Source organism: Astatotilapia calliptera, chromosome 1 (genome assembly GCF_964374335.1).
Source record: "Astatotilapia calliptera chromosome 1, fAstCal68.1, whole genome shotgun sequence".
Classification (NCBI taxonomy): domain Eukaryota; kingdom Metazoa; phylum Chordata; class Actinopteri; order Cichliformes; family Cichlidae; genus Astatotilapia; species Astatotilapia calliptera.
In genome coordinates, this window is record NC_137422.1 from 35,932,856 (window position 1) to 35,946,943 (window position 14,088).

General features: G+C 40.6%; 1 protein-coding gene across 1 annotated transcript in view; it reads right to left on the reverse strand.

Moving 5' to 3' along the window:
• Positions 1–14,088, reverse strand: part of itfg1 (integrin alpha FG-GAP repeat containing 1) — a 156,633-nt gene that overhangs the window by 26,446 nt on the left and 116,099 nt on the right. Inside the window, exon 14 of the mRNA XM_026175418.2 lies at positions 11,677–11,755. Coding sequence (XP_026031203.1) covers positions 11,677–11,755 — 79 coding nt within the window. The remainder of the gene's footprint in view (positions 1–11,676; positions 11,756–14,088) is intronic.

The window sequence follows — 14,088 nt, forward strand, 5'->3', positions numbered from 1 at the left end:
AAGAAATGAGATACAGACTTTTACATTTGACCTAACAACAGTGTATAGTTTGGATAACAGAGGTGATTTCTTCAAATTAAGAACATTTCCTACAGCATGAAATACATGTCTATAATATGAAATTCTTCCTGTACCAGGTTACTTACACTACAACAGATTAAAATACTGCTCTGTTTGCAGAATAATATTCTACCAGCAGTTCACACGCATGCTGCTTGGTGCAGCGCTGTAGGTCTGTTTACAGATATTATTGCTGATGATGCAAGACACAGTGGACTCTTAATAACAAATCTGAATTGAATTAAATGTGCACTTGTCTCCATGGATAAGTTCTTAAGCTGATCATTTCCAAATCCATTTATATTTAGCCACTGCCTTTTCTATTATGACAGAAAACATAAGTCTTTGCAATTTTCTGTACCACTGCACAAATCTTTGCTGACACATGATATTGGCAAAAACAACTGACACCAGAGCCTCTATGATGGAGTACCTAAGTGGAGCTTTGTTATAAATGATAAGGCTAGTATGGCAGGTAAAATGTTTATCATGTTCCCACCCATCTCAGTTTAGTCTACTAATAATTATTAACTCCCACTAAACACAAAGAATATGATGGTTTTATTAACTGTACAGGCATTTACCTCAGCAGGAAGTTACATTTTTGATCCAATGAGGACACGTTTACAATCATTACAGTCATATTGCTTGAACCATATCATTGCTTTAGGTAAGTTACTTTCTTCAGCCAACAAACTGAGAAAATCTCAGAACAAAAACACTAAAGGACACACTGTAGCTTCCTGAGATTAGTTTTACTCTCTGTGAAAAAGTTCATGATCCATTTCGATGCATACTGTATGAGCACTTGCTTCATGGAAACCAAAGGATGTTTAGCAACACACAGGACAACAGACAGGTAGGCAATAGAAGCATATTATAAGTTAAACAGTCTTGACAATACATGGTACCAATAAACTAGCTGCAGAAAAGAGAGATTAATGGGTGAGAAGAGGAAAGAGACAAAGGGAGATAGGTGAAGGAGTGAAAAACATAGACGAGAAAAAAATATGCTAAGCCTGATCAATAGTAATTCACCATATCTCGGTGTTGGGCTACCTCTCTTCTTTTCACACCAATATTTCCTTCTCCTCTCTCCCTCTCTCATCTTCGGTTCTGATCTCTCGCCACTTGCATCTCTTATCTTTGTCTTTTGTTCCACCCTCATTTTCAATCCTATCCTTTTCTCTCTGCGGCTCTGTCCTCTGCACCCTCTCATTTTCTCCCTTTTTAACCCTTTTCATTTCTCCCATCCACCTACTCCCCTATCTTTCTCCCAGTATTATGAATTCTCACTGTGTGTTTAAAGTCTATCCTCAATATACCATGCAATAAATTTTCGGAGAAAAGGTTTGCACTATTGACCTGACGAGGTCTCTGAGAACAGGGGTACACTTGCCCATAGATCAGTATGACGTCAAGTGAAATGGGCTGGCTTTTAGGATTCTGCTTGAGGAATCAGAGTGATGCAGCAAAAAGCAACATAACTGGTTCCAAGTGGACAGGTCAGCACTCACATAATTTTCTCTCTGAGGTCTCTTCTTAATTTCTTTGGATTTTTTTTTTTTTTAACAAACATTTAAAAGGTTAAGATCAATATGTTTTTGGATGAATTGCTGCAGGTGAACATGTGTTTTTTAAAGGTTAAGTATGAAAGTGTGTGTGTGTGTAATTGCTAATCCTGTGGACTCATTAATCTAATTGGACAGTCTATCGAGAGCTCCACATTGATGCGGGCGTGCTACGATTCTTCTCCCTATGAGCACTCCTTCCTTACACTTTCTTTGCCTTTCCTGTTACTTTGCTCTCAAATGTCCCTTTCTTTCTTTGTCCGTGGTGAACATAAAGGAAATAGTCTTTGACACTATAGACACAACCGCACTGTCTGGACAATGTGAAGAACTCTTGAGCTTTCCTTATTCCCTGTTAGCATAATAACATTATTCTTTCTACTTCAATTTCCAGCTTGGTGAGACTAAAGGCCAAAATATGTCTGGCAGAAACAACCTAATGTAATGAAGAGTTATGGGCATGGACTATAGCTAGTTTTCCATCAAATTTATTTATGAGAGTGATGGTATTTTCTTAGTTTATTTCCCAAAATAAGAAGAATCTTTCAAGCTCCCAAGATAATTTGGATTAGAGTATAAGCACTGTTTTATCTCACTGTATCTCAGCTGAGAAATTCACAGGTGGCTTTCAAGACATTGACAAGCTGTTTAAAAAATAACCGTCCTCCACCACGTCCCAGAGAAAGTGCGGACTCCTGATTGCTGTTGTGATACTAAGGCCATTAAACCCTTAATTTAAATTATAAACTAATCAATTTGCTTGACCACAGAAGACACAAAAGAAATTATACTTGCAGAGTGGTTTACTACCATCAAAGCAGCTGATGCGCCCGTTTACCGAAAACACACAGTACATATACTTCAAAATTGAATTTGGTAAGAGTGGCAAAATAAACCAAAAACAAACACAAAAAAAGAATAGTTTGTTTTGTGTGTTGCAGCCTGGAATTGCTTGCAGCTAATGGCGTGGAGATCAGTATTAAGTAAATGATGTTATCCCAAGGCCCGTTTACACCCGCACCCACAGATTTTTTTCCCCTCTTCTCATTGTTGGGATGCATTCATGCTGAAGTTGTCAATAACGTTGTTGTTGTGGACCTCAGCATCTAGCTGAGGGCTCTGGCTAGTGCTACAGAAGACGAGCAAAGTGATTTTTAGAATTGGCAGGTAAATGAAAATGTTTTAAACAGCTTAACAAATCACCAGACACAAACTTTGCAGTTTGGATCACAGTACATGGATGGTAAATGGTAAATGGATTGATCGTGGCTCAAGAGTTGGGCGTTCGCCTTGTAATCGGAAGGTTGCCGGTTCGAGCCCCGGCTCGGACAGTCTCGGTCATTGTGTCCTTGGACAAGACACTTCACCTACTGCCTACTGGTGTTGGCCAGAAGGGCCGATGGCGTGATATGGCAGCCTCGCTTCTGTCAGTCTGCCCCAGGGCAGCTGTGGCTACAACTGTAGCTGCCTCCACCAGTGTGTGAATAGGTGGATGACTGGGTGTGTAAAGCGCTTTGGGGTCCCTAGGGGGGACTAGTAAAAGCGCTATACAAATACAGGCCATTTACCATTCTTATATAGCGTTTTTCTCCCGGAGAACTCAAAGCGCCGTATACAACATGCCTCATTCACAAGTGCAAACTAATCTACATTCACACACAGTCACACTCCGATGAACGCATCGGAGGGCAATTTGGGGTTAGTACCTTGCCCAAGGACACTTGACATGCAGACTGGGGAAGCCTAAGATCCAACCACCAACCTTCCGATCAGTAGCTGATCTTCTCTACCACCTAAGCCACAGCCACCCTACATCTGTGAGATAAAGGCAGATGGGCTGTACTTTCTTAGGGAGAAAAAAATGTTCATTTTCGATAGATTCATAAGAGATGCCGAAGTAAAGGTAAGGACTGCTCAATGAAATTCAGTCAACTATCAATTTAAAGCTTGGGTACGGTTCCAAATTATGCTAGATTTTTTAATCATTTATAGGATCTATATATGGTGTTGTGCCGAAGATTTTTCATAAAACAATTCAAGCATAGTAATTTGAAATTGTTTAAGATTGTATGAAAATACTACACAGTTTAGTATAGTTCATTGAAGACTAAATTGGTTAGTCTACTGTACTGTTGACAGAAGTTGACAATGGTGCACTATGCTGCACTGGTGCAGAGCAGGCTGTGGTGTTCATGCTCACTGTTAGGTCACATCAAGAGTTAAACTGATCAGTCTGCTTCTGTTGATGCAGTCAATGAAATCCACAAAAAAAGCAGTAAAACTCAGAGCAGCAGCACCAGGAGCAGGTGAACTGACCCCAGCTTGCATGTAAAGACAACAAATTTACTGGAGCTCACAATAAAAATGTTTACATGTGTTCTAAGCATGTTTTTCCTGACACTGCAGTTTTGATCATGCTAATAGAGGCACATTATATTCAAACTCTGTCCCCTGATTGTCTAAAGTTGGGACCCTGAGAGGAACACAATGCAGTGTCCAGAGTGGAGGAGAAAAAGGATTAAAAAGGTTGTTAATGAATAACTTCAACTATTCATCTCCACCCCCTCACTCCCTCTGTGTCTCAGCAGGAGTTAGTTGATAATGAGGTGTGGTGTTGTCAGAATCACAGCCCATGCTCATCTATCCAACCTGCTTAGTAAGGGGCATGGCGCACCACTGTCTGGTACAATATACATACAAGGTCACAATGAGACAGATGTTAGGGTATGCATGCATGCACATGCTGCTACCCAGACAGAACACATATAGAAATACAGTATGCACACACTGCAGAATGTATAAAAGATAAATACATGAACACATACTTATTATACTGCAGTGCAATCTAATCAGATTAGAGGGTGATATGATCATTATATCGTTTTTGAGTATATACGATGTTCCCCTCAGCTCTGGTACAGGGAAGTTAAACTCATTTTAAGTCACAGTTCACATACAGTATAGCCCAGTTTGATTTCAAGTGGGCTGGACCAATTAATCCAGTGAAACCATTAAATAATCGATAAAGAAAAAAAACTGTATGATTACATTTTTGAAAATGTTCACATTAAATGAATCAACCTGACACCCTGAAATATCTTTGGAAAAATAAGTGCAATTTCAATAACTGCACTTAAAAACTGCTTTTCCAGATTCAGTCAGTTTATTGTTATTGGAAAGAGGAACTATTTCTGTAACTTACAAGAACAAATCCACATGACATCTTTCTTCATTGTGTTAAAACTGATGATTTAGACCTCTGTCGTGGAAGAAATTAACAGTTTGAAAATCACATCTACTGATGTGGTCCATTCAAAGCTACTTGCAAAACAATGCTCTGTGATGCAAAATACTATGAAAAGTCCAAAAATAATTATTTCCTTCTGTGCCATTTTCATATCACACAAAGCAGTCCCATGTGCTTGATTGAACTTGCCATATACATCTACCATCCCTGCTTTTATTCCTCTCCCATCTTCATCCAAACGGCCTCCTTTTCTGATTAGATCTTAGTATTTCTTTCTTATAAGTAACTGCTTCCCCTCTTTCTGTCCTTTTATTCCTTTTTCCTATTTTCTTCTGGAATTTCAATCCCCTATTGAGCCTCCTCAGTCCTTTCTCCATCTCTTAGCATTTTATAATCTCTCCTTTCCTCTCTGCTCTCTTTCCCTTTCAGGAGGGTGAAGGGTAAGTGAAGATCGTTGGGCCCCGGTGGAGAGCCCCAGACATCGTGGGTGTGTGTATGTGTGTGTTTGTGTGCACCCCATCATTGCTCATCTCTGGCAGCCTCGCTGGCTGTTCCCCGAGCTACAAGCTACAGAATAAATACACTTTAAATCACCACACACACACACACACTCACACACACACTCACTCACACATGCACACACGCCTGCTCCCTGGCAGCACTTTGCTGCTGTTAAATGAGGGGTCTGGGGAGTTGTGCCGGCAAAGCCTTTGGCTACTTGTGCTCTCCTCCTCCTCTCTCTCTGTACACTCCAAGCTAACACACACTGAAAGAATAAACTGGAGTTATGATGGACAGGCTATAATACTGCCAGGATATTCTAAATACATGGGAGTCTGTTTTATGAACATCCCAAACCAGGAGCACTGTCTGGGGATCCAGAGACTTCTTACTGACAAAGATGTACTGGCTGAGTGAACAAAATGTCACCATGTTCTTACGAACTAGAAGGACCACATGGACCAACATGAAAGCAAGGAGCTATTCATTATGATTATTTTATTCTGTTCTGTATGTGTCTTATTTAGAATTTTTGGCTTTAAAAAACAAGAAATACAGATGACTTGCAGCAAAACTCCCTGAGGGGTGGGGGTCACAGGAGATTCACAGTTACATGGTATTAGCACTCACTGCTGCATTTCTCTTTGTATAAGTGCTGAGAAACATTTTCACATTTATCTGACGAAAATTGCTTTGATTTCCTTCCCCAGTTCCACATCAGCCATGAAAGAGTTTGGGTTTATTACCATATCTGTAGCATGAATTATGATCAACTATGGTACACTTACTGTATGCATCATCCCTTGCACTAGAATAAGAATCTATAAAAACTCAACAGTATTTAAAAATAGCTTAATCTTAAATTCGAAGCGGTAAACACGTGATAGTCTTCTTCAGACCTCTAGGAGTTACAAAACATTTGCTTTTGTCACAAACAATTCCTGAGGAAGATATCTGGCTCTTTGATTGCTAAATGTTGCACTATGTCCATCTAGTCTCTAACTGTTTGTGTCTAGTGATTTATGCTGAAAAGAACTCAAGTGGGTTTGCCTCAGCTGCCTGCTGCAGCTGAAAATGACTTACTGAAAGTGGTGTGAAGAAATCAAAACAGGACAGTTGTTGCAGTGAGCTTAGGCTATGAAGGTCTTTGATAATTCTCCCTTTGGTTCATTACTACAACTAGTCACTTCACAACACGGTTTTCACATTGCGTGGAACACGACAAAGTACCTAAATGCAAGCTGAGGTTTATGAAGAAAAAGAAAAAGAAAAAAGGCATGCTGGATTTCTAGGTTTGGTGGGAAGAACATAGATCCTTGACCCGGACCACATTTAAAACCTTAGGGATCAAAACCTTGGGGCTCTATATTAATACTCAAAGATTTTCACTTGGAGCAGAGATAAACGTAATGTTTAAGAGTCACCACACTTCACAGCTGAGAAAGACCTTTAAAGAATCAGAAGCAGTAAGTAAAAGCCACATTGCTTTATGACATCAGTTTCACCATTTTCCTGCTGTCTGTATTCTTGGTCATACTCATGTTAAGCAGTTGCACAGTGTGTTTTAATGCTGTTTGCTAAACATAATATAAAAACGTAACCACATATACATTTCTAAAACCTTTGTACAATCTAAGCTTAGTGTGCATCCACATTAAGTGGGAGTCTGTATCACACTCTTCTCTGTATCTTCTCTGCAGTGGGTATGAGAGCAGGTGGTGCTCCTCTCTCCCCCACACTGCTCCCTCTTCACTGTTGCTCTCTACGCCCATTTAACTGCATATTTTAAAGCAGTGGGATGTGTGGAGAGGGAACGAAACAGCCAAATACAGCAGAGTTCATGTGATTTTTTGTCCACTCTGTGTTTTGGGGCTGGGACAGAGAGCACCAAACTAAAAACTCTGCAGCTATTAGAAGATTCGTTTGAGCACAGTTTCATAGACAGGAGCTTATAGCTGTCTAATAGTGGTGAAATAATGATGATGTGAGACTGTGAAATGACCGCTCTTTCTTTAAATATGTATATTCTCCAACTGTGCCAACAGACAAATGAAACAATGAAACCTGACAAAATTGAATTATGTTGCACAGAGGAATCCACACAGACTATATATATCCCTGACCCCAGGCTGTCAGTGCGTCGTGTCCTCTTCCACTTCTCTGTCCTTCCCACAATGTAACATCAACTATGTTAACTGTAGCTAATACAGCACAGCATTGCTGTCCTCAGTGTCTCCCCTTATCTTTCTATGCATCACTCTCTTTTTCCTCACTTCTACCCTTATTAGTCTTGAGCAGTAGAGTAGCGTAGAGTTCGTTACCTCATGGGCTGCTAAATATAACATGACCCAGTGATCCTACTAGCTTTAGCAATATAATCAAAACGGCTGGAGTCAAAAGTTTTCAACTGACATACCACCCACCCTAAGGTATGTAAGATTTGGATAAGGACAGAATTTTTGTAATTTTTTTTCCTCTTTGCAACACCACAATGGATTTTACATCAAACAATCAAGATATGATTGAAGTGCAGACATTCAGCTTTAATTCAAAAGAATTGCATTAACTGTTTAAAGAGTAATTTGTTTGCATAACGGAGGCCAACATTAGGCTGAAAAAACAAAATAAACCTGTAAGAGAAACAGTAAAACGTGAGTGACTGAAGACTGTCTGATGTGGTCTTGAATGTCAAGACACTCAATGTCAAAGTCTATAATCGAGAGACACCTTCATTAATGGAAATACAGGCATAACAACAAGTTTTAAACTACTATTTACACTCAAGAACAAGAAAGCTAGACTACACTTTGCTAGAAAACATCTGAAAGATCTGGCACAGTACTGAAAACACTGTGGGAAGAACAAACCAATTTGTTCAAGAATGATGGGAAGAGAAAAGCATGAAGAAGCAGAGAAACAGCTCGTGATTGAAGCACACTGTATCATTTGTCAAACATGGTGAAGGCAGTGTTATGCCATGGGTTTGTATGGCTGCCAGGTGGACTGGGTCACTAGTGTTTATTGATAATGTAAGTGCTGGTAGAAGTACAAGTTTTTAAGTGTAAACTATCTGCTTTGATTAAACCAACTGCTGCAAAACTGCAACACGTTCTCACTCTCAAAGAGTAACATTTTACGCTAGGTGACAAATCGTTGGTATATTGCGGTGCCGGGCACCCACCACGTCCCTATATTGAGAAACATGAGAACCGTTAGGAATCGTTAATTTTACTTAAATCGCTTTGGAAAACACTATCTAACGTCATTAAAGTCGTGGTTAAGGTTAGGGATAAGGTTATGGTTGGGGCTGGAACGTGTATTACCACTGGAGCGTCATTCTACTGGATTTAATCCATAACCTGGCGTGTAGCATAAGAATGCAAAAGGTCATCTTTCGCGTTCCTCCTGCCACAGGACGTGACAAATCGTTGGTATATTACGCCTCAGGAGTGAGAACGGGTTCAAAACTCATTGGACAGCGGTTGACAAAAACAAAGCATAGTGCAAAAGCATCTGTAGCTGTACTATGGAAAGAATAGTCCTTTGACCATACAAGAAGAGCTGTTTTTCAACAGGAAACAGAAATTTAATTCAGCTCTCCTAACAAAGCCAAAATAATGGATATTTTTCAAAGACAAAGCCAGTCACCTGATCTCAAACCAGTAGAGCAGCTTTTCAGTTAATAAATACAAAACTGAATGGAGAGAGACCCACGAACAAGCAGAACCTTAAGCAGCTACTGAAACAGCATTTGGCAGTCACTGACTACAAATGATTTGCTTCCAAGTAAACGTCATCCCAACGACTGCAGACCTGCTGATGGTTCCAACACCATCATTAAGTTTGCAGATGACACCACGGTGATTGGCCTCATCAGTGACAACGATGAGGCCGCCTACAGGGAGGAGGTGGATCGTCTGGCTGAGTGGCGCGACAGAAACAACCTGCTGCTTAACACCGAGAAGACCAAGGAGCTCATCGTGGACTACAGGAGGAATGCTGACCCACATCCACCCATCCACATTAAGGGGACGGCTGTGGAGCGTGTGAGCAGCTTCAAGTTCCTGGGAGTCCACATCTCCGAGGATCTCACCTGGACGACCAACTGCTCCAAGCTGGTCAAGAAGGCTCACCAGCGCCTCTTCTTCTTGAGGACTCTGAGGAAGAACCACCTGTCCTCAGACATCCTGGTGAACTTCTATCGCTGCACCATCGAGAGCATCCTGACCAACTGTATAACAGTCTGGTACGGGAACTGCTCTGCCTCGGACCGGAAGGCGTTGCAGAGGGTCGTGAAAACTGCCCAGCGCATCGCCGGAGCACCACTTCCTGCCATAAAAGACATCTACAGGAAGCGGTGTCTGAAAAGGGCTGGGAAAATCATCAAAGACCCCAGTCACCCATCACATGGACTCTTCACCCTCCTGCCCTCTGGGAGGCGCCACAGGAGCCTCCGGACTAAGACCACCAGGTACCGGAACAGCTTCTTCCCCACAGCTGTCAGACTCCTGAACTCTGCCTCCTGACATCTGACCCACGTTAAACTCATGGACTGAACATACACACACCCACAATGGAGAACTGTACCCTCAAACACAATAATAACATGGACTGAACCACCACTCACAACCACTAGCACTTTATATAGCCTCTGTAGAAACTATCTACACCCTCACTTATCTTAACTGCACTACTGTATAGCTCTGTGTAAATAATCATTCTGTACATTCGATAATCTTTAATCCTACAACTGTTTACAACTTGCATAGTTCCCATTTCTGTATAGCTGTATATCCCAGATTCTGTAAAGTTATTTATTTCATTTCATATTCTGTATAGTTTTTCATATTTATATCCTGTTCATATCCTGTACATAGCTTGTACTCACTACAGCCTGTACATACTTATAGTTATAGAATATTCACAACATACTTCATACCGTGTACATTATAACATACCATAATAGACCCATTTCTGTAATATACTCACATATCTATATTATTGCTAATATATATTGTAATATATCTATATCACTAAAGCACTTCTGGATGGATGCAAACTGCATTTCGTTGCCCTGTACCTGTGCAATGACAATAAAGTTGAATTCTATTCTATTCTAATATTTACATTTTTCTTAATTTGTTCAATTGCTGTTAAGCATTAACAGCTCAAACTACAGTTAACAGAATATTTTGTAAAACCCCTTGAATTATAATCCACGGGGTGGTGGACAGAGGCAAAATTATAAAAACTGTGTCACTGTCCAAGTAATTATGGACATGACTTTCAAGAGGAATTTATTTAATAGAGTGAAATGTGCAAGGAACAGTCCTTCGAGCTTACATGAAGTGGAGCTGTTTGTCAGTAGGCAACATATTTTCAGTTCAGTTCTCCTAACCAGTTCCATCCATAACAAACAGTCACTATGGCCTCATACGATCATGAACGTATTCTTCACGAATTATAAGGAGGGTGGCAGGTGATGCAGCATGACAAAATAAACAGCAACAAGAAAACAGCTGTCGTGTGATGCTGGCACTTTCTAGAAAGACAAGTAACTTGGACTTAAATCCAAAGGAAAAAAAGAATCAAAAAAGGAAAAAAAAAAAACAGAGGAAGCTACAGCTTTCTGAGTGTTGCTTCAGCAAGGAAAGCACTTCAGAGGAGAAACAGGGCCCCGAGTGTTTTGCAAGCTTTCACAGTATTTTTCTACGATAGTCTTCCACAAAATATAAGAAATCTGTATCCCACAGACAGACCCAATGCAGTAACTCCAGGTTTCATATTTAAGTCATAATACTTGTAAACATGGACTAACACTTTAAAACTGCATTACGACAGGTCAGATGAGACAGATCTGACACATCAAACTCATTTGTTTTCTTTTCCTTTATAGCACCTTTGTGAAGCACTATATTTTCCATTATTTCAGCTGCCCTTTCTATTTCAGCCTTTTTAGTCTTTGAGACTAAAAAGCTTAAAGGCTATTTTCACTTATAAAAGGAGAAAACAAGAAAATAAAAATCAATATGCCCCTCTTCTTCAAAGTCTCTACTTTCTCCAATATCCTCCGAAACACACCTGTGGAGTTCAGCCAGACAAAGGACAGCCGTCACTGTCAGAAGGTTAAGTTATTAATAGGTATTAGGTATAATTGTTGCTGGTGTGCTAAAGCTGAGGTGGTAACATATCAAAGAAATGAACGCTTATTTTGGCTATTCTACATCATTACAGAGTTATTTAGAATTATCAGGAAAAGATCAGCCCACCCCACCCAAAAAATAAAAAAGGTCTTACCTGATGCATTTTTCAGGTAACCATTAGAATCCACTGTGGTGTACTTGACATAGGGGCCTGGCTGGTTCACACCAAAAGGCTGACAAAAAAACACATGTAGACACATAAATAAGACATCGAACAACAGCTAATATTTTGCAATCTCTTTTCACTTCAGTTATCTGTCAGTGAAGGTGAAAAAGAGGACAGAGAGAAACAATCAGGGTGCGGTGGAAGTGATACAGGCACAAGTGACCTTGAGTCATTCTTCAGTTTTATTTCCACTAGTAGGTAACACGCAAAAGTCGGACCGAGCTGATTTGACTGAGCATAAATGAGTGTGACGGTTGCATGTTTACGTGCCTGTGTGGGTGGATACTCATCTCTCATATTATCTCTTCATTATGAAGGGATGGCAACTAATGAAGAGATCTGTCGCGCCATCCTTCGCTTTACATCAACTAATCATGAGCCTGTTATACACACATACACGCTGCAAGGGAGACTTGGGCCTTTATGCTGTGACACTCAGCAGTTGGGTGAGAGAGGAATAGAAATGAGGTAAAAAAAAAGAAAAAAAGGAAAGAGTGCAATGAGGAGCAGACTAGTGGGCTGAAAGAAAGAAAGACAGCAGAAGAGAGGTGTGACTAAGAAGAAGAGGAGTGGGAGAGTGAAATGAAAGGGGTTTGATGGATGGGAGACGAGAGGAGTAGAAACAGCCACGAGCTCCACTCGTCTACAGCATTCATCATACCTTTCAGTTAGACAACAAACGGGCGGGAGAGTAGACAGACAGAAAACAAAAACAACTCTAACACCAGCAGCCTGTGCTGATGCCAAAGTTAACGTGTTTTGCAAAGGGCTTTCCACTGGTAAGAGACAATACAAGTAGTGGATGTTACTGGCTGCTTTGTTTCAGTCTTTTTTCTGTTTATTTCTTTGTCCACCTACATGCGATGAGTAGCCATATGTGCTTAAAGGGCATTTAAAGCAATCTACGCAAGACACCAGACACCACTGAAGAGCCCTTGACACAACCACGGTTAGGTCCCATTCACACAGCCCTAGAGGACGGCTGGCAACCGCCATGCACGAGGGAAAAATGTTTATTTCTCAGTCAGTTGTGAATGGTTACTGGTAGTCACTGTGCACTGACTGCTAACTGTCACCCCTGGTACCCATCCCTAGGGAAAAGTGTGTTTTCTGCGACTGGTCAGTGAGTGGTTGCGGGCTGTCACTAGTGTAAAATTGGTTGCAAAGTGGTATATTGCGCTGCACTAAAAAAAAAAAAAACTCCTTCTGATTGCTTTGGTTGCTAGTATATAATATTAGCGATACAACTAGTTAATATGGAAAATGCCAACTACTCACTAAATAACTGTGAGAAGTGTTTCACAATTCCAAATGGGAACTCAAATGTGACTGTTGCAGTAGTAAGGCAAAACTTTTACTTTGACAGAGTGTGTTCTGTTTCCGGTTTGTGTCGCACATTTTTCACATTTTGAAATTTCACTGCAACTTGCCCAATACATGGTTAGTGTTTGCAGACAAGCCAGTGTCTTCCAATCTGCTAGTGACCAAAGTAATCCTAAAGAGGTATTTGGTCCTGCACTGCAACCCTCACCCCCCCCCCCCCCCCCCCCCCCCCCCCCCCCCCACACACACACACACACACACACACAAAGAAAACTGACAAAGCAGGAGAGGGACAAAAGGAAAAACAGGGAGAAGTGAACATGAAACTGAACTTCCACCCATTTTGATGCAAGCCAGCGCAATTCTTGTGATAATCAATGAAAGGTACAAGCTATAATGGAGAATGGAGTCTCTGTTATAGTAACAGAAGCGGTAACGGAAGCTACAAGAGCTATCATTCTGCAATGCAATTCATATTAGCAGCCATCAGATAATGCAGAGCTTTCCCAAAAGGACCTACACAAAAAGTTCAACCCCACTCGACTTGCCTCAATGAAACCTCATCTGGTAATGTGCAGTGTAGTCCAGTGATGGGTACAGGGGACATTATCAGCACTTAGTAGAATACCTTGTACTGGGAATACCAAACAGACTTTCTAGGACTGCACTACATCTTCTCGTCAGTATCTGAAGCAAGAAGCCCATCAACAGTTTTATGCAAAGCTCTTATCAGTCTGAGCAGCTGGTAAGTTTCTGTAACTGCTTTATCACATCAGGATTTCAAAAGCCTTTATTTGCTATTACACAATGTCCAACAAATGAGAAACAAAAATCCCTTATTGTTACCTTTTTCTTTCTTTTTTTTTTTTTTACATAGATTGTACAATGACCATCTGTACATTTTACTTTCTAATAAAAGAGCTACAAATGTAGCTTAAGAAATACTGTAAAAGTTGTGAAATACTGAATTTAACTTTGTGGAAGCCAGTATGTATCAAACTGATAAGAAGTACCTGG